Source organism: Tupaia chinensis, unplaced genomic scaffold, assembly GCF_000334495.1.
Source record: "Tupaia chinensis unplaced genomic scaffold, TupChi_1.0 Scaffold144276_1, whole genome shotgun sequence".
In the NCBI taxonomy this organism is placed as follows: domain Eukaryota; kingdom Metazoa; phylum Chordata; class Mammalia; order Scandentia; family Tupaiidae; genus Tupaia; species Tupaia belangeri.
The window spans coordinates 5,597,679-5,622,895 of record NW_006204133.1 but is presented as its reverse complement, the minus strand read 5'-3'; the positions used below and the strand labels follow the sequence as shown (position 1 = coordinate 5,622,895).

General features: G+C 41.4%; 1 protein-coding gene across 1 annotated transcript in view; it reads left to right on the top strand.

Annotated features, from left to right (window-relative positions):
* RFX8 (regulatory factor X8) overlaps positions 1 to 25,217 on the top strand; it is an 85,775-nt gene that overhangs the window by 32,447 nt on the left and 28,111 nt on the right. Inside the window, 3 exon segments of the mRNA XM_027767521.1 lie at positions 11,629 to 11,689; positions 22,561 to 22,671; positions 23,478 to 23,555. Of these exon segments, the coding sequence (XP_027623322.1) occupies positions 11,629 to 11,689; positions 22,561 to 22,671; positions 23,478 to 23,555 (250 nt within the window).

Below are 25,217 nucleotides of genomic sequence, written 5' to 3'. Positions count from 1 at the left end.
TCTTTCCCTCTGTGCAGCCCAGCTACCAGGAGGGGGTGAGCGTGGGAGTGAAGCCTTCCTGGGGCCAGGGCCCCCCACAAGCCTCTGCAGCCCCAGAGGGCCTAACTCTTGGATATTAACAAGGCGTCCAAGTTGCAGCTTGCTTTTTGGCCTTGTCCACCCTATGGTTTCCAAGGCTCGTTAGAACTTGTTATGGTTAAAAACATACATTACCTGGTTGTCGTCTAGCCGCTTAGAAACAGACATGTGGAGAATCGCACCCTAGACTACACCCTTGCTTGGGAAAGGTTTTTAAAGCAGGTACCGCTCCTAAGGCCCCTCACAATGGGAAGCCTGTCATTTGTTCAAAGCATCTCCCATTTGCCCATCTCTGACCGAGAGATGCAGAGACGCCCAAGGCAAAGCACATCATCCTCTGGCTGCCAGTGAAAGTTCTACCCCCCGGGGCTGAGTTTTGCCTCAAGAAGGTGAATGTGGACAACTTCAACACTTGCAGAGCGTCCCCCCAGGTCATCATTTTGCAATTAAGCTGTTCATAAAATCTAATGGTTCAGGATACAGTTAAGTAGGGAGACAGCCACGCCCCACTGCAGTAGCCAGTCGGCAAACCCGCTTTTAAAGTAAGGTTGTTCTTGCCCACTTTACTAAAGTGTATTTATTTCTTCTAGGCACTAGAAAAAGAGCAGGACAGCAGCCCCAACAGGGTCCTCCTGCCATGATCCACCTCCAGCCTCAGCCAGCCCAGGGCGTGAGCACAGGTGTGCCAGTGAGCTCAGGGCAGTCGCAGGACTTGAGCTGGAACCTTTTCATGCGGGGCCACTTCGCCGAGCATTGTGTTCCGCCGATTCTGGCCCCCTCTTGCTCACTTTAACTTTCAAACATGTATGTCTTACTTTTCACTTTATGGGACCTGTTACTTCTTTATCACACGTGTGTGTGTCTTAGAAGACAGAGCAGGAGAACAGGCAATATTCCACTCTGAAGTTGGACTGGATCCTAGTTCCACAGGCTCTGTGTCTCTGCCCACGTCTGTGAAACGGGGATAGTAATTCATTCTTCCTAACAGGTTGTTGTGTGAATTACGGTAAAACAAGTACGGCACTTAGCAAGCAGTAGCTGCTCAGCATCGTCATTAATATTATTAGTATGATCACGATTCTATTTTAGGTGCCAACATGTGGTGTGATGGTTAGGCCATGTGGACTCCCACATGACTGACTGTGGTTCAAGTCTCAGACCAGACGGTTTGCTTTCTCACTTTTCCTCTGTCTCTCTCTGGTCAAATTTAATAATAATAATAATAATAACAATAATAAATAAAGTTAAGTAACAATTTTTTCAAAAAGACTGTATTATAATTTTTAATAATCATAATGACGTATACCTTTATTTGACTACATATGCATAATTTTAACTACATATATAAAATATTTATCAGATTAAAGGTATCTTCACTTAATCAAAGCTGAAATAATAGGGTCAACAGGTAGCATGGGGTTAAAGTGCTAAACTCCCACATGGATGAATGCAGTTCGAGTCTTAGACCTCGCAGCTTGAAAATCACTCTGGGTGTGTGTGTGTACAAATCCCAAATCCTGAGAGGAGAAGGGATTGTGGCATGGCCATCCCCCTTGGGTGGTGATTTCTCAATTTCCTTCTCTCTCTCTGTCTCTCTCTGGTGAGCACATGTGCCCTATGACAAAAGCCAAAAAAAAAAAAAAAAAAAAAACCACTAAAATAATTACTTTATGTGCTTTGAGGAAGAACTGCAATTAGACCCTTTAATCATGGGAAGAAGCACCTTGGCTCTGAAATCTGACACCGAACAAGCGTGGTACATGAATTCGCTTTTACTGCATTTTTATCCTCTTACCTTTGTAATTGCTTCAGGTTGTCTCACTGCTGTTAGAGTGGTAGACAGAAGGCAAATTCTGATGCCAAAATGATGTAAATGAAAATCAAGATTAATGGCAAATGATGTCAAAGCCTGAGAATGTGGATGCAAATTGTGGTTTGACCGAAAGGAAGTTAAATGCCAAAGAGATGTTAAGCTAACACTCCATTTGAAAGGCTTTATGAGAAACATTTTTAAAAAGAGGAGTTGCATGCCATATAATTGTGTCTCAGTCCTCTTTAGGCTCAACTCTTTTTAAACATAATTGATCATAAAAGCTAATTAAAGTGAAATGTGGTTCCTCTGCTATGTCTACACTGCACTTAGTAACGTGAACAATTTGCTGGGCCCCAGAAGGGCTTTCCTCCACTCTCCCTGTGTGAGGCCCAGAAAGAATCTCCTGATCCTCGTCTAAGCCCTGGAGGGACTTAGAGTCACGCGTGAGCTCTCGAAGCTGGAAAAGGTCTGGGGGTCATCAAATCCCATTCCCTCCCTTTATAGGGGTAGTAAACTGAGGCCCCCAGAGCTCCAGGGACTTGCTCAAGGTGACTTGCCAGGTAGCAGCAGAGCTAGACCAGGCTGTCTGTTCTACCACACCTCGGCCTGCCTTCCTCCCTGGTCTTCTCTGTCTCCACTGTCCTCCCTCTGTTTCCATCTGACCTTGCCCCTTTCCCAGTGGTTATTAAATCCTAACATCTGGGCTAGCCCTGGCCTAGTGGTTCAGGAAGCCAGATGCTACATGGTTGATCATATGGTTTGAATCCTGGCCCTAGCAGCTTGAAAATCATGGCAGAAGCATGTTCATGCATACCCAAAGTCCTGACAAGATGGAGAAATGGAAGTGTTGACGGAAAAATATAACCAACTGTAAAATTAATAATTAATAATTAATGCGGTTTATTTCCAAGCCAACTGTGAATGACCTAGGCCCGGAGAAGAGGCATGTATGCCTCTTCTCCGGGTGATCATGTACAGAGGTTCCTTTTATTTGCTTTTGAGATTGACAGACATTTAATTAGAAGATTTCCCATTGGTCTGGCCCAAAAAGGCGGGACATGTAGAATGGGAGGAAGTTTATAGGTTATAGGTGGGTCCCACAAATTCTTAGGTCAGCTCTTAGGTCAGCAATTGGAAGGGAAGATCCCTGTCTTAGTTAACAAAGGCTTAATCTACATCTCAAGGAAAAGGGAAGTTCTGTGTCTTGGGAAGGCATAAGCAAAAGAATACACTAATCGGTTGAAATATACATCTCAAAGATACTATGCCAGGGACAGGAGGTAGGAAGAATCCTGTTAATAGAAAGTAAATGGTCTGTTAATGTTTGTGGGCATGACTTCCCCAGTCCCCTTTTGAAAAGACTTTGGAAAAATAGGAAAAGTAGTCAGACTTCTGTCCACAGAAGAAAACGGATCGTGGCATGACAACACTCCCTATGGGAGTAACTTTCTCTCTCTCTCTCTGTCTCTCTCTGGCAAGCATATATACCCTCTGGCAAGAATTTTTAAAAATAAAAAACAAATGTAAAAGCCTAACTTGGCATGTTCCCTGTGGCAGCTCAGAAGGAGCTCAAATGACCTCATAGACAGACTAGCCTCAGGGTCACTCCTACACTACAGGCTTTGACCTCTCTCTTGTTTTTTGACTAGACATCACTGAGGCATCTCAGGCCTTAAAGAACAGGTGGAGGAAGCCCTTCCTTCTAGACCGGAAGCTTTTCCTTCATAGCAAGGCCAGCCCAGGTTGTTGCCTATGGTTTCATCACAGCCATGTTTTAGCAATAACTGCTTTTGATCACAGCCCAGTAATGTCCCAAAAGCTGAAATCACCCTCCTTCAATGAATTTCAATTACTGTTGAATTAAGCCCACATTATACACAAATGCATGGCAGAAACTTAGGAGCATCATTTAAAAACTAAAATAATTGAGTTGTTACTTGGTTATAAAGTACTTGTTGTTCCGGGGTTGTGATTAGAGGTAAGTGATAAGTTGAGGGTTTCCTTTCTTCTTCTTTTAAGTCTAAAACCAGAATTTTCAGCTTATAGATTCCCATTTCTTTTTTAAAATTTATTTAATTTTTTGAGAGAGAGAGATTTTTGCTGTAGAGCATATGCACTCACCAGAGAGACAGAGAGAGACAGGGAGACAGAAAGCAAGAAATCACCTCTCTGGGGGGATGGCCATGCCACATTCCCTTCTCCTCTAGTCTCCTCTTGGAATTTTGGGCACACATGCACATGTATCCAGTGTGAGTTTTAAGCTGCCAGCTCCGGGACTTGAACCACTGTCAATTACATGGAAGTCCAGAGACAGAACAATTAGGCCATCTGCTGGTCCCTGGACTCCCATTTCTGAATAGCCAAAAGAATGCCTCATGAAGATTATCATCATCCTAAGGAGTTTAATAAGTGCAGTCTAAAGATTGTGTGGTGATAAACACCAACCAAATCAGAATAACCACAAAGGAAGCTCTCCTTATCAAGATGCCGTTTGACGTGCAGGTGGACTGCTGAACCAATAGCTGGCCCCAATGGGCAGTGCCTACGTCCCAGCTGTCATAGCCCTCGCTCAACAGCTTTGCAGCCGTTTTGGTAACATCTATCCTCCTCTATAAGATACAAACTCTGTGAGAACAGATCTTGTCTGCCTTGATCTCAGCTGTCTCCTCCAAGGCCTAGCACGAAGCTTGACATGCAACAGGCATGCAATAAATATTTGTTGAATGGATGAGAAATGGATGGAAGGCTGTTTGGAAGGAGCTGAGTGTATTTGTTCTGCGGTTTTATATTTGTTTTCCAAAGGAAACATACTAGGAGTATCATCTTGATAAAATATGGAATTGTAGAGAATTTGCCGTCCATCCAGTTTAGTTGGAAAAAAAAGAAAAAGGAAAAATCTCACCAGTGATTTTTTTTTAAGAATTATTTTATTTTATTTATTTATTTTTAAATTGATCAGAGAGGGACAGAGTGAGAAAGAGCGAGAAAGTAAGAAAGCAAGCCAGCAGGTCCAAGACTCAAACCACAGTTGGCCATGTGGGAGTCCAGTGCCCTCAACCACCACACCACCTGCCAGCCCCTCACCAGTGATTTTTAAGATGTCTCTAAAGGGTGAGCTGACTCTATGGCATAGGAGTGAAGGGCTGCCCAAGAAAAGTTGGATCCCACATGATGACCATGGTTTGAATCCCCAGCCTGTTCAGCCTTAACAATACTCCAAGCACATGATTGCTCAGAATCCAATGGACTGGAAGACTGGGGAAAGGAGTCAGGTCTAGACAAGGCAATGTGGTGGGTGTGCCTCAGCCTCTCCCCTTTCTTTCTCTCTCTCTTTCCTGCACTCTATCATGAATAATTTTAGAAAAAAGATATTTCTAAAGGGTTATTGGACATAATTTTCTAATTCAATTCCTTTTCTATTAGACTTTTATTCACTGAATTTTCATTCCTGACATTTTCTTCTGTCATATTTCATCCTAGACTTTAGCTCCAGTTGTATTTATGTTTGTTATGTTGGTTTATATAATGTCTCAGAATCCGGGACAATGGCTGGCTGTTCATAAATTTTACCTGGAATAACTTCATCACTGTCGCACTTCAAGAAGACATTATTGAGATATGATGTATTAGCTTGGGCTGCCATGAAAAAAGACCAAAAACTGGGGCCTTAAACAAGAGAAATTTATTTTCTCACACTTCTGGAAGTTAGAAGTCCAAAATCAAGTGCCAGAAAATTTGGTTTCTAATGAGGGCTTTCTTCCTGGCTTATGGGCGACCTCCTTCTCACTGTGTCCTCACATGGTGTCTGCCCTATGCACCTGTGGAGATAGTCAGTGCTCAGTGTTCCTCCTCTTCATGGAAAGACTCTGTCCTACCAGGGTAGGGCCTCACTCTTAGGACCTCAGTTACCTTAGTTATCTTCTGAAGGAGCTGTGGCCAAAAAAACTTAGAATGGGACAGATTTATGAGAAAGAACTCAGAGTTCTGTCCTGGATCCATGTCATTGGCAATGTTCATTTGAAGTAGAAATATCAAGTGGAGAGTTATTTGTAAATCCCAGGAGAGAGGTCAGGGGTGGAGACATAAATTTAGGAATCATTGAGATATATATAAATGGGCCAGCAGGTGACATGGTGGTTAGGGTGCTGGGTTCCCACATTGCAGACTGTGGTTTGAATCCTGGGCCTGGCAGCTTGGAAATCATGCCAGATGCATGAGCATGCATGCCCAAAATCCCAGGAGGAGAACAGAGGAGAAGGGATTGCGGCATGGCCATCCTCCTAGGGGGTGATTTCTCACTTTCTTTTTCACTGCTTCTCTATTTCTCTCTCCTCTTTGGTGAACACACATACCCTATGGAAGAAACTTTCAAAATTCAAAAAATACATTTATAATACTTAAAGTTTTGATACCAGATGATATTTAGCCAGATGAGCCATTAGTTTTAAATAATCCTTTTTGGTATATAGTTTTAAGCTTACCGTTTAAAAAAACATGCTGAAATATTTACAAATAAAATGATGCCTGGAATTTGCTTTAAAATAATGTGGTGAGAGGGTGGCTGGCAGGTGGCATGGTTGTTAAGGGTGTTGGACTCCCACACGGTCAACCGAGGTTCGAGTCCTGGACCAGACGGCTGGCTTACTTTATCTCTCTTTCTCTCTCTCTCCCTCCCTCCCTCTCTGATCAAATTTAAATAAATAAAGTTAAATAAAATAATTCTTAAAAAAATAATGTGGGGGAGGCCTACCCTGATATGAATACCATACTTCAGCTGTGAAATATTGGTTTCCTTGACCAAAATGAAAATTTTCTGCTGAGACTTCCCCCTCCAGACTCATTTCTAGGGGGGTAGGGATAGCTCTGTGTCTTTTTCTCTATATTTCTCTCTGTCTCTCTATGTCTTGCTGCGGCTCCCTGCTGTGACTTTTAATTTCAATATATTTTTAAGATAAAGTATTCTCTGGACTCTCAAGCTTCTCTTTTATTGTGTTAATTGGTGCCTTTCCTCACTTCATTTAGGAAAGGCATCAGCCAGGCCAGGCCTATCCTGATATGGATACTGTACTTCAGCTGTGAAATACTGCTTTCCACACCACATGGTTTTCATTTTTGCTTTTTAAATTATAATCTTATGGCTTTTTATCCTCTTTTTTTCTTTCTTCTTTTTCATTTTATTTTTTCTTCTTCTTTCCTCTTAATTCTTTTCTTTTTTTCTTTCTCTTTATTCATTTTCTGATCAGCCTCTATGCACTAAGTGTCTAGACAGGTCTAAGGGAACAGTTTCCAATCATCTGAATATGACTAGAATCAGAATATTCCTCACTTCACCTTGAATCTGATGCACAAAGAGTGAAAATGAAACAGAAGAATAGATTGCAGATCACCTCCTTCTGCTCGCCTCTGTATGCTCAGATTGAACTTCAAGAATTTGGAAGAAACGCACCATCCATCAGATGATTAGAAATCACTGCAGGATCACAAGAAATGTGGGAAAGCAAGAAAATACCTCTCCTCCCAGGGAAAAGAATAACTCCTCTTCATCCTCAGACAGTACAATGAAACTCATGGAAATGTCTGATAAGGATTTTAGAATATTCATAATGACAAAGTTAACAGAGATGGAAGAGAAGAGAGACAAAAGAGGCAGGAGAAAGGAGCTGACAAGTTCCAGGAGGTGAGAAAATTCTTGCAAGATCTAAAAGAGGAAATACACACCATAAAAAATAATCAAATGGTCCTGTTAGAGATGAAGGCTATAATACATGAAGTCAAAATCTCCCTTGAAAGTATTAAAAGCAGACTAGATGATACAGAAAATTGAATCTCATATGTAGAAGATAGAATTGCTGGCCTAGAAAAGTCCACCATGAAGACTGAGAAAATGGCCCCCCAAAATGAGAATAATATACTAGGAATACTAGATACCATCAAATGTCCAAACATCCTGATAATTGGTATCCCAGAAAGTGAAGAGACTCATGAGGCCATTGATAATCTATTCCATGAAATCCTGCAAGAAAACTTCCCAAAAAGAGGCACTCAAAAATCCAGTCCTGAGAAATACAAGGGACCCCAAATAGAACCAACCCAAGAAGATCTTCTCCAAGACACATTATAGCTAGACTGACCAAAACCACAGACAAAGACAAGATAGTAAGACTGGCAAGAGAGAAATGTCAAGTTACCTACAAAGAATATCCCATCAGGCTAACAGCAGACCTCTCATCAGAAACAATGCGAGTGAGGAAAGAATGAGGAAATATATTCAAAGTGTTAAGAGAAAAGCAGTTTCAACCAAGAATACTGTACCCAGCAAGATTATCCTTCATATGGGAAGAAAAGATAAGAATATTCTCAGATAAACAAAAACTGAAAGAATTCACCAACACCAGACTAGATAGATCTCCAAGAAGTTCTCAAGGAAGTGCTATACCATGAAAATTAAATACAGACACACAGAAATAAGAGTTCAAAAACTAAGAAAATGGCCAACTTAATTGTAGGGACAAGTCTGGAGTTGAATATTTTATCCCAGAATTTAATTGGGAAGATGGAACCACAAGAGAGGATAGATTAAGTACATGAGACTGAATTGGTAAAATAGCATTTTGTGACTTTTGACTAAAACATTGATGATTTTTTTCTAGACTTTGTTTTCCAGTTTTAAGGATTTTTGTCCTGTCTCAAGCTGCCAGTAGGTTCATGTACCTACTATTTGAACAGAATCCTAACCTGTTTCCTGGCCTTAAGTTTCAAGTAAAGTTCCTTAGTATTTCTTTGATTTATTAAAGCTAAAACTGTTTTTCTTGAAATTAAAAATATATTTAGAAATACCTTTTTTAATGATCATAGTTAGCTTTATAGCATCAGCTAGGTGTACCTTATAGTATATGCATTCTACTCAGAGTTTCACGCCTAAAGTCTGACATGTATTTACTGATATGTATATACGAGCTGAACTTGCTATTGAAAGTAGTTAGATTACTTAAGAAATTTTGTGAATCATTTTATATGTGGGTGAGAAAGGAATGGAAAACAACTGTAGATACCTAAGATAGTGTGGGAAGAGGGTGGAACATGGCAGAGGGTGAGAAATAGGGGTAAAATATCTATATACATGTATATACATGGAAAATTAAAATGATAACATGTATGATTAAGCCACTATGCAGTAGATTTTGGATGGGAAATCCAAAATCTGTGTGCTGTGACAATGCTCAGGGAATGAATGTAAATTAATTAATTAATGGGAACCAGCAGTTAGCGTAATGGCTATGTCGCTGGACTCCCACGTAGTCGACCGCGGTTCGTGTCCCGGACCCGGTGGCTTAAAACTCACGCCGGGCGCGTGTGCGTGCGTGCCCAAGATCCCGAGAGGAGAATGGAGGAGAAGGGATTGTGGCGTGACCATCCCCCCTGGGGGGTGATTTCTCGCTTTCTGTCTCTATGTCTCTCTCTGTCTGTCTGGCGAGCGCACATGCCCTACAGTGAAAATCTCTCAAAAAAAAATAATTAATTAATTAATTAATTAAAAATGTTTCAGAAGAAAATTACAGTGCACTTGTAACTAGATTCTAGCTTTGTCCATAGTTTTAGTTTAAGGTATTTTGTGAGTCAATAAATGTGGGGAAAAACATGTAAATAATAATAACAATAATAATAATAATAAAATTTTAAAAAGAAAACATAAAAATAATAAAAACCCAAGTGAAAAATAAAATAATGTGGGGAAGAGACTAGGGCAGAGATGAAAGAAGACTTTCCATAAATGGATTCTTGTTGGAGTATGAGCTTGCTATAAATGGTGATTTAATACACTAACATATATATTTACTTTTATATATATTTACATTTTTCTATCATAGAAAGTTTAAAATTAAAAAATAAATTTTGTAATCACAGTGGAGACTAGGCCTTCAATGTAGGAATTTTGGAGGACACAACCCAGTCAGTAGCACACGACAAGCAAAAGTCCTGGACACATCAGGTTCTCTGCCTTTGGTTCTCGGAGTATTCCTGTCATCCTAGTGCAGGTTTATACACACACCCAGCTCAAACAGATCTCACATGGAGTCCTTTCCCATAGGAAAGTCCAAAATAAAATTGGTGCTTTAATAACTCTTATTAAAAATCAAGAGAGTATCTTTCCAGTGGGTTTGTACCCAAACCCTAAATTTCCATGCCTGTTTTGATATAGAGTACTATGTGGAAACATTTATCAGATGGGTATCAAATACTCTGCCCAGCTTTCTCTGACTTAGATCAGAGAATGGTCTGACACACACCTTCAGAAGAGTGCTCCTGGGGCCAGAGGATGGTGTGGCAGTTAAGACAGCTGGATCAGACATGGCCGACTCATGGTTCAAGTCCTGGACCAGTGGCTCAGCGGGAGTGGGGGGGACGGGAAGGGGGAGCCTGAAATTGCGAGAAGTGAATGGAGACGAGATTGAGAGCATCTCTGGGGGTTTCTTTCACACTTTCTCTTTCTCTCCCTCTCTGGCTCTCTCCGGCAAGTGCACATGCCATATAGCAAAAACAAGAACAAAGACTGCTCCCAGGGCTTTTGAGAAGCTGGCTAGATGCAGTCTTTCTGTTGGGTGGTGAAAGTCATTTTCCTCCACCTCTCCTCTGACTTCTACCCTCTCTCCCAAACCCTCTCTGCTTTATGACTATTGTCCTGCTTCCAGAAGCAGAGGGATGGTCTCCTGCCTCCTGCTTCTCTCTGCACATTCATATGGAGTGAAACCATCAGGCATGAGGATGCGTGCTGATGGTGGACAGAGCTGCACGAGATCACGCCTGTCCTTAGCTCAGCCACAGCTCGGGAGCTGCTGGGAAAACTGAAGGAGCTGCTACCACCTTTAGCATCCAGAGAATGCACATTCCCTGGTGCAAGTGCAAGTCCTTGACCTCCCAGATTCTCAAATGCTTAGAATTCAAGGGAAAATGCACCATGCCACATAGACAGGACTCACTCTGTTCGCCGTTATGTGTACATGTCTTTGTTATATTTTTTCAATTTTACTATAGGGCACATTTGCTCATGAGAGAGACAGAGAGAGGGAAAGATAAAGCATCTCCCTCTCTCTTCATGCCTGCCCCAGAAATGACTACACTGCAATCCCTTCTCCTCCATTCTCCTCTTGAGATTTTGGGCAGACACCCTCAGCATGTTTTGCAAGCCTCTGGATCTGGGACTTGAACCATGCAGTTGGCTAAGTGGGGTCCAGCACTGTAACCACCACACTACCTGGCTGACTCCTCCATTATTATATATGAATCCAAGAAGCATGGTGAAATGACATTTATATCTTTATTAATTACCAGTTTCCACTCTATGGAGGTCTTCTGTTACATCTGTTAACTCAGAGAATGTTATCACTTCTAGACTAATCATTTTTAAAGCCCAGAAATCAGAAAATAATAAGATTTCATTTTGTGATGGTTTTTCTTTTCCCACAGGAGCAACTTTTACCCATGATAATATCATATCCTTGCTTCTATAGGGACAAAACTTTTAAAAAGAAATATGTGGTTGTCCCAGTTCCAGAAATAGATTTTTTATATCCCCAAGCATGTGATAATTGCCATTTATGGATATAAACTTAGAGGAAGGTTTTGCAATAAAAACTTATATCCCAAACAAATAACCTCACTGCAAAAGAAACTTCATTCCTGTGCTCAGAGACAGGTGTCTTACTAAAATTACCTCTCTGTTATCTGTTCTTTCACAGTGGAGATGTTGTCACCTTTGAAAAATCTACTAATTATAACGACATTATCCAACAAGGAATCGTGAGTGTTGAATAAAATAGATTTATTATAGTCAGCCCGGCAATATTCAGTAACTGCTTCATTAGAGGCAACTACTTTTCTGCGTGTGAAGTTCTCTGCTGGGTAGCCTTTCACAATCCATTTGGCCATGATTATGGAGTGTCTAACAGGTGTTGCATACTGTGCTGGACAGACATGGTTCTATCCTCTAAGAACATACTGCTAGCTGTACCTTCGTTGTACAACTGTGCTGCTTTTTCTATGTTTAAGAGGATGTAAAGGTTGTTAGTAATAAATTGATCTGCAGGTGTCTCTATAGTACAATTATTATTCTTTGAATTGGGACACTAAAGCTATTAAGAGCTTATGACATCATGAGTTGAATTTTTATTGAGTTGGCCAAGACTCAAGTATTACCAAGACATGCTAGTACTTTAATACTGTCTTAGCTCAGTCTGTTAAAACAAATTACCACAGATAGGGTGGCTTAAGCAACCGACATTTATTTCTCACAGTTCTGGAGGCTGAAAGCACAAAGTCAGGGTACTAGCATGACCAAGCTCTGGCGAAGGCCTCGTCCAGATGGCACATTGTTGCCTTCTCCTCGTGGCCTCCTGTGGTGGAACAAGAGTGAGCAGCCTCTTCTGGCCTCTGCTAAGGGCATTAATCCCATTCATGAAGGCTGCACCCTCATGACCTAATTACCTTCTGGGCCTCAGGGATTTGACGCAAGTATTTGTGGCACACATTCGTCTGTAATAGACACCTTCATTGACAAGTGTCACTGAACAGATGACCTTTCTGTTTCTGTTTTTGTTTCTTAGATTTTCACCCTAGAGCACGTGCACTCACTGAAGTGAGACAGAGAGAGAAACAGAGGGGGAGAAATGAGGAATCACCCCTCCCCAGTGGGGAATAGCCACATTGAAATTCCTTCTCTTCCGGTCTCCTCTAGGAATTTTAGACACACACACACACACACACACACACGTGCATGCTTAGCCTAATTTTCAACTCACTGGGTCCAAGACTTGAACCCTGTTAGCCATGTGAATCTAGCATCTTAACCACTATGCCACCTGCTGGCCCCAGACAGCCTTTTAGAAACCTGTTTTGTGGCCATCACTCTTGAGGGCTGAATGAGAAGTAAAAAAGTGTCCCACCTTTACTTGAGTAGAACACAGTTTTGTCGCTGGGAGCTAAGATAGACATGAAACAACTTAATGAATGGAAAGTGCAGGCTCTGTGTGGTTGGGTGATTTCAAAGTGGCAAGGGAGGGAGAGAAGTTGTGGCGGACCTGGCTGAAATGAAGGTGTTGGCAGGACTGCATTCCCACTAGGGGTTCTAGAGCATCCGTTCCTTGGCTTTTGTAGCTTCTAGAGGCTGCCCACGTTCCTTGGCTCATAGTTTCTTCCTCCATTTTCAAAGCCAGCAAAGGCAGCCTGAGTCCCTCCTCTGCTGCCATCTCTTTGGCTCTCTGCAGCTGGAAAAGGTCACCTGTTTTTAATGACCTTAGGGATGATATGAGACCACCCAGATAAGACAGGATAACCTCCCTAACTCAAGGTCCTTAACTTTAATCACATTTGCAAAGTCCCTTTTGCCATAGAAGGTGCTATGATTTGAATATGTCCCCCAACAGTTCACAAGTTGGAACTTTAATTGTCATCCGTTAATGGTATTAAGAGATAGGACTTTCAAGGGTCATGAAGTCATGAAGGCTCTGTCCTTGTGAATAGATTAACACTACTATCATAAGAAATGGCTACTCGGGACCAGCAGTTAGCATAATGGCTGTGTCACTGAACTCCTATGTAGTCAGCTGTGGTTCGAGTCCCGAACACGGTGGCTTAAACTCACGCCAGGCACGTGTGTGTGCATGCCCAAAATCCCGAGAGGATAATGGAGAAGAAGGGATTGCGGTGTGGCCATCCTCCCTGGGGGGTGATTTCTCGCTTTCTATCTCTCGGTCTCTCTCTGTCTTCCTGGCAAGCATACGTGTCCTATAGAAAAAACCTCTGAAAAAAAAAAAAAGAAGAAGAAGAAGAAAGAAAGAAAGAGAAAGAAAGAAAAAAGAGAAAGAAAGAAAGAAAGAAAACGCTACTTATTGCAGGAGTGGGCTCCTGATAAAAGGATGAGTTTGGCCCCCATTTCCTCTCTCTTCTGTGCTCACATGCCTTCTGCCATGGAATGACCCTCACCAGATGACAGTGTCTTGCTCTTGGACTTCCCAGCATCCAGAACCATGAGCCAAATAGACCTTTTTCTTTATGAATTATCCAGTCTGTGGTATTGTGCTGTAACAGAAAACAGGCCAAGACAAGGTAACATATTCATAAGTTCCTAGGATTAGGGTGTGTACATCTTTGCTGGTCCCTATCCTGCCTGTCACAACGACCTTGAACTGGTCCTAGAAGAGGTCACTGGGCTTCTGGTAGGCGGACACTCACCTTGAAGAAGTGTCTCATGCTCAGGCTGGGAGGTGTAACAGGAGTGTGTGGACAGAAATCTGACATGCAGATGTTGCGAGCAGCAGATTTGGGGTGAGGAAAGTGGAGAGGTCCAGATGGTAGAGAGCTTGCCAAGGCTGAGCTGAGGAATTTGAATTTGACCCAAGAAACCGTAGGACATTATTCAGGCATCTTCCAAACAAGAAAGACAGGATACATTTACTTCAGGGGAGGTAATCCTGGGAGCAGTGTCTTCAAGGGTGCGGGAAGGACAAAGGCATCCAGGAGAATTAATGGAGTAACCCAGGAGAAGCAGGCGGTGCCTGGAGGAGCAGACGATGGCGGGAAGGCGACTTCAGCGAATCCTCGGGCGCTGACGTGTAGTACATGCTCACTAAAGATTAACTAAGTAAATGAGAATGCTGGTGACATTTCTCAGGCCTATTGAAAATCCCAAGCTGCATTTTATATACTTGGAGTCTACATAGAATCCTCACGTGTTTCTTTGTCAAATTGCTGAATTGTTTCCCCAGCACTGAATCCCTTCGGTTTCCTCCTGAACAACCTGTCTTTCTGAGAATCTCCTGCACAGTCATGCTTTAGTAGCCCTGACCATATTTTACTCTAGATTTCTGATGGTTTATATTGTAAAGAAAATGCAAGTGGACCTTGGTGATCTTGTGGGTGCCGTTCCAGACCATTGCCTTAAATTGAATATTGAGATGAAGCAAGTCACATGAATATGAATTTTGTTGTTGTTTCCCAGTGCATGAAAAGGAATTGTTTATACAATACTGTTATCTATTGAGTGTGTAAGAGCATTATGTTTTCAAAAACTGAACCTACCTTAGGATCAGCAGAGGTGTAATGGTTACGTGGCTGGACTCCCACATAGTTGATCGTGGTTTGAGTTCCAGGCCCAGCAGCTTAAAACTCACAGCAAGGCACGTGTGTGCACACCTAAAATCCCTAGAGGAGAACGGAGGACAAGTGATTGTGGTGTGGTCATCCCCCCAGGGGATGATTTCTCACTTTCTGTCTCTTTGTCCCTTCAGCAAGCATACATGCCTTATAGCAAAAAATCTCTCTCTCTCTAAAAATAAGTTAATTAGTTAAAATTTTAAAAAGTAACCTACCTTAATTAAAAATATTTTGTTGCTAAAAATGCTAATGCTCATCTGAGCCTTCAGTGAGTTGTGATCTTTTTGCTGGTGCAAGGCTTTGCCTTGATGTTGATGTTGCTGACTGATGAAGGTGGTGGTTGCTGAAGGTGGCTGTGGCAGTTTCTTAAAATAAGACAAAAATGAAGTATGCCGTGTCCATCAGCTCATCACAGAACATTTCTTGATAGCACACAAGCTGTTTGGTGGTGTTTTACCCACAGTAGAACTTCATTAGAAATTGGGGTCACTCCTCTCCAACTCTGGAACTGCTTTATCAACTAAGTTTATGTAATCATCTAAATCCTTTGTTGTCATTTCATCAATGTTCACAGCTTCTGGAGTCGATTCCATCTCAAAAAAACACTTTGTTCATCCTTAAGAAGCAACTCCTCAGCTTTCCAGTGGAATCATGAGACTGCAGCAATTCAGTCCCACCTTCAGGCTCCCCTTTCAGTTCTAGTTTTCTGGCTCTTTCTACTTCATCGGCAGTTACCTCCCCCACTGAAGTCTTAGGCCCCTCAAAGTCATCTTTGAGGGTTGGAATCAACTACTTCCAAACTCCAAATCCATCGCAGGAATCATTATTTGTAGCCTGCCACTGTGTAAGGCAGTTGTAACCTTTACATGACATATTTCTTAAATAAGACTTGAAAGTCTAATGGGCTGCAAAATGAATGTTATCTGAGCACGCAAACAGCATTAAGCTCCTTGAACATTGTTAAATTGCTGAATTGTTTCTCCAGCCCTGAATCCTTTTGGTTCCTTTCAGAACCACCATCCGAACTAGAAATAGAATTTTTTTTTTTATAATATGCATGATTAAGCCACTATGCAGTATATACTGGATGGGAAATCACATTTTGTTCCTTTCAGAACCACCATCCGAACTAGAAATAGAATTTTTTTTTTTATAATATGCATGATTAAGCCACTATGCAGTATATTCTGGATGGGGAAATCACATTTTGTATGCTGTGATGATGCTTAAGGAAAGAATGTAAATTAAGTTACAAAACAAAAGTTTCAGGAAAAAAAAATATATCTCTTCAATGACTGCAGTAGGATATGTAGCCCCAGCTAGGTGCTACTTTATAGGATATGTAAAGTTAGACTTGTGTTCATGGAAATGTATGTATCACCTGTGTTTGCTATGAAAATATTTAGATTAATTAAAGCCTTTAGTAATTCAATAAAATGTGGGGGGAAAACAGTATAGAGAGCAAACATAGATACCAGAGACAGTGTGGGAGGAGAGTGGGAGATGGCAGAGGGTAAGAGATAGGGAATCAAGGATGGGGAGGAAAAAAGCAAAACATACAGAAAACAAGAAATGGAAGATCATCTGCTGACAATACCATGTTTGTTGATGTGCTCGATTGAGACAATATACAGTGTACTCTGGATGGAAAATCTCATTTTGTATGCTGTAATGATGTACAGTGAATGAATGCAAATAAATAAATTGAAATAAAAAAAAAAGAACCACCATCCGAGTTCTTAGACCAGATGAATCATTAATGAACAGTAATATTTTGGGGAAAAAAAATTTTCTGGGGTCAGCAGGTAGCATAGTGGTTAAGGAGCTGGAATCCCACGTGGCCAATCACAGCTTGAACCCCGGATCAGGCAACTTGAAATCACTCCAGGTACTTGTGCATGCAGGCCAAAACCCTAGGAAGAGAAGGGAGGGAAAGGGGTTGTAATTGTGGAGGGTGACTCCTCACTTCTCTTCTCAATTTCTCTCTTTTTTTCTGTCTCTCTCCAGAGAGAGCACATACCCTATGACAAAAACCTAAAAAATAAAATAATAAAATAAAATTTAAAAAAAAATTGGGTGGCAGTAGTTCTCAACAGTGGGCTTAAAATACTCATTCTGTAGACAGATGTACTACCATTGGGCTTTGTTTTGTTTTGTTTTGTTTTGTTTTCCATTTATAGAGCACAGGCAGAGTAGACTTACATAACTATGAAGGGTTCTGGGATTTGGGGAATGGCAAATGAGCCTTGGCTTTGCCTTCAAGTCACCAGCTGCTTCCCCCTGTCCTTTGGAGCCTGAAGCCAGACATCAACTTCTTCTATCTAGCTATGGAAGTCCTAGACGGCATCTTCTTCCAAAATACGCCATCTGTCTACACTGAAAGTCTGTGTTTGGTGTAGCCACTCTCACCACGTACCTTAGCTAGAGCTTCCGAATTGCTCACTACAGCATCCGTATCGCACTGATGGCTTCACCTGCACTTTCGGGTTACAGAGATGGCTTCTTTCTTAAACTTCATGATCCAATCTCTGTTAGCCTCAGACTTTCCTCCAGTAGCTTCCTCACCTCTTTCAGCCTTTATAAAATTCAAGAGAATTAGGGCCTTGCTTGATTTAGGCTTTGGTGTAAGAGAATGTGGTGGCTGGTGTGGTCTATCTAGACCACTATTACTCTCCATATCAGCACTAAGGCTGTTTCACCTTCTTATCATTCGTGTGTTCACTGGAGTAGCACTTTCGATTCCCCTTTAGAACTTTTACTTTGCATTCACAACTTGGCTAACTGGTGCCAAAGGCCTAGCTTTTAGCCTGTCTTGGCTTTCAACCTATCTTCCTCACCAAGCTTAATCATTCCTCACCTTTGATGCAAAGTGAGAGTTGTGTGACTCTGTTTCACTTGCACATTTAGAGACCACTGAAGGGCCATTAATTGGCCTAATTTCAATATTGCTGTGTGTCAGGTGGTAGGGAGGCCTGAGGAGAGGGAGAAAGAGGAGGAACAGCCCAGTCAGCAGAGCAGTCCGAACACACACATTTATCAGTTTGCTGCCTTATATGGGAGCAAGTCATGGTGTCCCCAAACAACTACAACCATAACATCAAAAATCACTGATTCTAGATCACCATAATAGATAAAATAGTAAGAAAAGTGTTTGAAATATTGTGAGAATTATAAAAGCTGACACAAAGTGAGAACATGCTCTAGGAAAAATGACACCAATAGACTTATTTGAAGCAGGGAGTCCGTAAACCTCCAATTTATAAAAATGCAATATCTACAAAGTACAACAAAGCAAAGCACAATATAACAAGGTATGTCTGTATTTAAATTCATTATTTAGAAAAAAATTTTTGTCCTGAAAGACCAGTTCTTTTCACAGCTTTTAATGGTGAATATAACTATAAGCAACTTCTATGGAGGAAGAGACCTAAGAAAGCTGATTTTGAAGAACTCGCACATTTGCCTTGCATTGTGTTTTGTAACAATGTACTTTTGTGTTCTCTTTGTAATCTTTTCTTGAACATCCCAATAGACATTGTCAGATGACTTTTTCTGAACAGGTAAAGCTGCGATGTTTTTGCCAAGCTGAAATGTAGAAATTTCCACAGCGTTAGACAAAGAACAGTCTCCCCAGAGCTGCGGTTCTCAATTTAAACGTACAGAAGTCTCCATTGAGAAACTGGTTCCTACTGTAGATTTCTGGCCTCATCTGATGCACTAAGGGTCTAGGAACATGGATCCCAAGCATCACGAGAGATTCTGACATAGATGGTTTAGGCCCACACTTTGAGAAACACTGGCTTTGAGAATAGCAGTGGAAACATCTGGAGGACGTTGAGGTAACCAGAGTCAGGATGAGCTCTGGAGAAAATGGGTATCGTTGGACTTACAGGGTAAGAGATTAGCCCAGGGATGGAATTGAGGATTCCTTCATTCCTCTTCAGGAAAAAGAAATCATTTCAAATAAGATTGATACGGAAATTTATTTTTTTTGTAATGTGCATGATTGAGTCACTATGCAGTGTGTACTGGATGGGAGATCGCATTTTGTGTGCTGTGATGATGTCTAGGGAAGGAATGTAAATTGAGTTATAAAAAAAAGTTTAAGGAAAAAAAAATATATCTCTTCAATGACTGCAGTAGGATATGTAGCCCCAGCTAGGTGCTACTTTATAGGATATGTAAAGTTAGACTTGTGTTCATGGAAATGTATGTATCACCTGTGTTTGCTATGAAAATATTTAGATTAATTAAAGCCTTTAGTAATTCAATAAAATGTGGGGGGAAAACAGTATAGAGAGCAAACATAGATACCAGAGACAGTGTGGGAGGAGAGTGGGAGATGGCAGAGGGTAAGAGATAGGGAATCAAGGATGGGGAGGAAAAAAGCAAAACATACAGAAAACAAGAAATGGAAGATCATCTGCTGACAATACCATGTTTGTTGATGTGCTCGATTGAGACAATATACAGTGTACTCTGGATGGAAAATCTCATTTTGTATGCTGTAATGATGTACAGCGAATGAATGCAAATAAATAAATTGAAATTAAAAAAAGGAACCACCATCCGAGTTCTTAGACCAGATGAATCATTAATGAACAGTAATATTTTGGGGAAAAAAAATTTTCTGGGGTCAGCAGGTAGCATAGTGGTTAAGGAGCTGGAATCCCACGTGGCCAATCACAGCTTGAACCCCGGATCAGGCAACTTGAAATCACTCCAGGTACTTGTGCATGCAGGCCAAAACCCTAGGAAGAGAAGGGAGGGAAAGGGGTTGTAATTGTGGAGGGTGACTCCTCACTTCTCTTCTCAATTTCTCTCTTTTTTTCTGTCTCTCTCCAGAGAGAGCACATACCCTATGACAAAAACCTAAAAAATAAAATAATAAAATAAAATTTAAAAAAAAATTGGGTGGCAGTAGTTCTCAACAGTGGGCTTAAAATACTCATTCTGTAGACAGATGTACTACCATTGGGCTTTGTTTTGTTTTGTTTTGTTTTGTTTTCCATTTATAGAGCACAGGCAGAGTAGACTTACATAACTATGAAGGGTTCTGGGATTTGGGGAATGGCAAATGAGCCTTGGCTTTGCCTTCAAGTCACCAGCTGCTTCCCCCTGTCCTTTGGAGCCTGAAGCCAGACATCAACTTCTTCTATCTAGCTATGGAAGTCCTAGACGGCATCTTCTTCCAAAATACGCCATCTGTCTACACTGAAAGTCTGTGTTTGGTGTAGCCACTCTCACCACGTACCTTAGCTAGAGCTTCCGAATTGCTCACTACAGCATCCGTATCGCACTGATGGCTTCACCTGCACTTTCGGGTTACAGAGATGGCTTCTTTCTTAAACTTCATGATCCAATCTCTGTTAGCCTCAGACTTTCCTCCAGTAGCTTCCTCACCTCTTTCAGCCTTTATAAAATTCAAGAGAATTAGGGCCTTGCTTGATTTAGGCTTTGGTGTAAGAGAATGTGGTGGCTGGTGTGGTCTATCTAGACCACTATTACTCTCCATATCAGCACTAAGGCTGTTTCACCTTCTTATCATTCGTGTGTTCACTGGAGTAGCACTTTCGATTCCCCTTTAGAACTTTTACTTTGCATTCACAACTTGGCTAACTGGTGCCAAAGGCCTAGCTTTTAGCCTGTCTTGGCTTTCAACCTATCTTCCTCACCAAGCTTAATCATTCCTCACCTTTGATGCAAAGTGAGAGTTGTGTGACTCTGTTTCACTTGCACATTTAGAGACCACTGAAGGGCCATTAATTGGCCTAATTTCAATATTGCTGTGTGTCAGGTGGTAGGGAGGCCTGAGGAGAGGGAGAAAGAGGAGGAACAGCCCAGTCAGCAGAGCAGTCCGAACACACACATTTATCAGTTTGCTGCCTTATATGGGAGCAAGTCATGGTGTCCCCAAACAACTACAACCATAACATCAAAAATCACTGATTCTAGATCACCATAATAGATAAAATAGTAAGAAAAGTGTTTGAAATATTGTGAGAATTATAAAAGCTGACACAAAGTGAGAACATGCTCTAGGAAAAATGACACCAATAGACTTATTTGAAGCAGGGAGTCCGTAAACCTCCAATTTATAAAAATGCAATATCTACAAAGTACAACAAAGCAAAGCACAATATAACAAGGTATGTCTGTATTTAAATTCATTATTTAGAAAAAAATTTTTGTCCTGAAAGACCAGTTCTTTTCACAGCTTTTAATGGTGAATATAACTATAAGCAACTTCTATGGAGGAAGAGACCTAAGAAAGCTGATTTTGAAGAACTCGCACATTTGCCTTGCATTGTGTTTTGTAACAATGTACTTTTGTGTTCTCTTTGTAATCTTTTCTTGAACATCCCAATAGACATTGTCAGATGACTTTTTCTGAACAGGTAAAGCTGCGATGTTTTTGCCAAGCTGAAATGTAGAAATTTCCACAGCGTTAGACAAAGAACAGTCTCCCCAGAGCTGCGGTTCTCAATTTAAACGTACAGAAGTCTCCATTGAGAAACTGGTTCCTACTGTAGATTTCTGGCCTCATCTGATGCACTAAGGGTCTAGGAACATGGATCCCAAGCATCACGAGAGATTCTGACATAGATGGTTTAGGCCCACACTTTGAGAAACACTGGCTTTGAGAATAGCAGTGGAAACATCTGGAGGACGTTGAGGTAACCAGAGTCAGGATGAGCTCTGGAGAAAATGGGTATCGTTGGACTTACAGGGTAAGAGATTAGCCCAGGGATGGAATTGAGGATTCCTTCATTCCTCTTCAGGAAAAAGAAATCATTTCAAATAAGATTGATACTGTTTATTTAGACCAGGAGTGATCCTGCCTCCCCATGCTCAGAGGGGCAAGAGGAAAAAGAAATCATTTCAAATAAGATTGATATCGTTTATTTAGACCAGGAGTGATCCTGCCTCGCCATACTCAGAGGGGCAAGTAGCACAGGGAACATAGGAAGGAATGCTGAATTTGAGTTTCCACCATGTCACCTTCGTCTGCCTCACAATCGAGTAATCTGTTCTTCTAAAGGAAAGTCTGCCCTCATTTTCCTTGTTGGCTATGGCGCCGAGATTTATGATACAATGAAACATTAATGTCTATGATGTCCCAGAAAGAATATGATCTTATTTGAAGGGACGATTATATGGACAAGAGTTGTAGAAAAGAATTTGTGACATTAAGCTATTCATGACCATTTTTCATTGTCCCTTAGATTTGGCACCTGTAAATAAATGACCCCAAGAATGACATGTTGGTAATACGTAAAGTCCTAACCTCTCCCTGGTGGCCAGAGTTCACAGAACTCTAGACAAAGATTAGCATTGCTGGGAATGAAATACTGGAAGAAAGCTGGAATCAGTCAGGAATGTGTCTAGAAATATGAACAAAAACGTTGCATTGCACAGTAATTTCTAGTAGCAATGTGATTTTATCATATGGCTTACATGTCACAAAATAAATGTTTATTTGTAAAAAAAAAATAACCGCTTGTGTAAATGATTTCTAGTGTGAAAGTCATTCACCAATAAAGATAGACCCGGCTGGATCTCCTCTGTCTGAATTCAGAAGATGTCCGTTTTGGGAACAAGAACTTGCAAAGAAATACTCCCCTAAAATGGTAGGTCTGCACTCACAGGGGAGATGAATTTTTTAGGCTGTGGGATGCTTAGGGCAGTGAAGACCTTCCAGTTTTACCCGTGGTCATGGTTGTGCCTGGTGGACTGGTATTTGCCTTCTCCCAGACCTGTGGGGACCAACGTTCCTACAGGGTTTGGTGGCGAGCAGGAAGAGAGGTTCCACCTGTGACCCAGCTGTCGTGGTGCAACACTGGAAGTCATAATGAGGTTGAGGTTCGGTTCCCAGGTCAACTTGTACATGAAAGGCACGTGTGCACACTTGCCGGCCATCCTGGCTGGCTAAGAACGGCTGGGGGTGGGGGTCGTGGTGTGAGATCCGATTGGGCATCTCTCACTCTCTACACATGCACACACACACACATGTATTTAAGGAAAGTAATAAATAAACTTAAAAAAAAAAAAAAAGACTTCACCTGAGACTGCTTCCTCCTCCTCCATGACAAAGAAGAAGAACAGATACATGGATTTTCTAGAAACTGGGTTCAGGGAATTTTGGGTGTGAAGGGAGTGGGATTTGGAAGAAAGATATGAAAGGTAGGTGGTCATTGTAGTGGGTGGAACAAACTCTGCAAATGTATGAATTATGACATCAAAATTAAAACTCAATAAACCAGTGAGGTATGCATTATTCCAAATAAAAAACCTTGTGGCCCAGGTGAATAGCCCAGACCCTTTCATATCAAAATTGCAAGAGGAGCGGACTCTGCAAGCTTCAGAAAGGTGTTTAAGGATCCGTTTACTTCTGAAGTGGCCTGAAAGCTGACATACTTTTCTGGATCCTTTCTAGATGGCCGTTCTTGCTGGCGAATACTGCAACTATTGTCAAGACATTTTACAGAATGTGAGGAACCAAGAACTTGAGAGGGTAGGATTTTATCTGTAACATACAAACCTTTCTGACTCATTAGTAATGATTTTAAGTGAACAGACACTTCCAGGGGTGTCTAATGGTGACCCACTGCCCTGACGTGCTCCGAAGGCAGCTGTTTTATGGTTAATGAGTTCTTGCAGGTGATGTTCATACTCAGTTTAATCACTTGGAAATTCTCAAAGGTGCTAATATGGGGAACTTTATGCTTTAAAGACAAATTCAACTATTTTTAAAATCCTAATTTCAGCTGTTTTGAGTAAAATACTGGTAACATTATTCACCCTGGAATTTTCGGTATTGCAAAAGAGCTATTTTATGGATACTTGCTAACTGACAAAGAAGCAGGACTTTGAAGCAGGGTGATCTGACATGGGTTTATAACATCAGGTTTTATTCTGGAATTGACTGTGAAAAACATGACTAAATCTTTTAACTATTTGGAATTCCATCTTCTTCCATACAGCTTAAGATGAAAATCTAGGGAAACAAGTTTATATTCTGGTGAAAAATTTTCCGATGCTTCCCTGTTCTAAGCACTTCAGCTTTGGTAGATAATATTCATTGAACCTGAATTCAGTTAGCAACTACTCGGTGTAAAGCATTGCCTTAGTCTGTTTTCTGCTTTGTAAACCGTTATATCTAGAGACCAGCAGGTGCTATAACAATTGCATCACTGGACTTTGTCGTAATCAACTGTGGTTTGAGTCCCAGACTCGGTGGCTTAAAACTCATGCCAGGCGCGTGTGCATGCATGCCCAAAATCCCGAGAAGAGATTGGAAGAGAAGAGATTGCGACGAGGTCATCCCCCCAGGGCGTGATTTCTCGCTTTCTGTCTCTCTGTGTCTCTCCAGCACAAGCACAAGTGGCCTTTGGCAAAAATCTCTAAAAAAAAAAAAAAAAAGAAGAAGAAGAAAAAATTATAATATCTGAAACTGAGTAACTTATAAAGAAAAGAGACTGGGACCAGCAGATAGCATAATGGTTGCATCGCTGAACTCCCACATAGTTGACCGCAGTTTGAGTCTCAGACCTGGTGGTTTAAATTCATGCCAGGCACATGTGCATACATGTCCCGGATCCTGAGAAGAGAATGGGAGAGAGGGGATTGTGACGTGACCTTCCCCACTGGGGAGTGATTTCTCACTTTCTGTCTCTCTGTCTTTCCTGTGAGTGCACGTACCCTATAGCAAAAACCTCTCTAAAAAAAAAAAAAAGAAAGAAAGAAAGAAAGAGAAAGAAAGAAAAAAAAAGAAGAAAGAAAGAAGAAAGGAAGGAAGGAAGGAAGAAGAAAGAAAGAAGAGACTTCGTTGGCTTATAGTTCTAGTGGCTGGGAAGTCCCAGCGCATGGCCACAGCTCCTGGTCAGGGCCTTTGTGTTGTGTCATCCCATGGTAGAGGGCAGAGAGCAAGAAAGTGCACAATAAATAATCAAAGCCCTCTTGATCTGACCCTTCTTTTTTTTTGGAGAGGTTTTACTACAGGTGCATGTGCTCACCAGAGAGACAGAGTGACAGAAAGCGAGAAATTACCCCCCCCCGGGGGGGATGGCCACACCACAATCCCTTCTCCTTCATTCTCCTCTCGGGATTTGGCCACACATGCACACGCGCCCACTGTGAGTTTAAGCCACCGGATCCAGGACTCGAACCGCAGTCG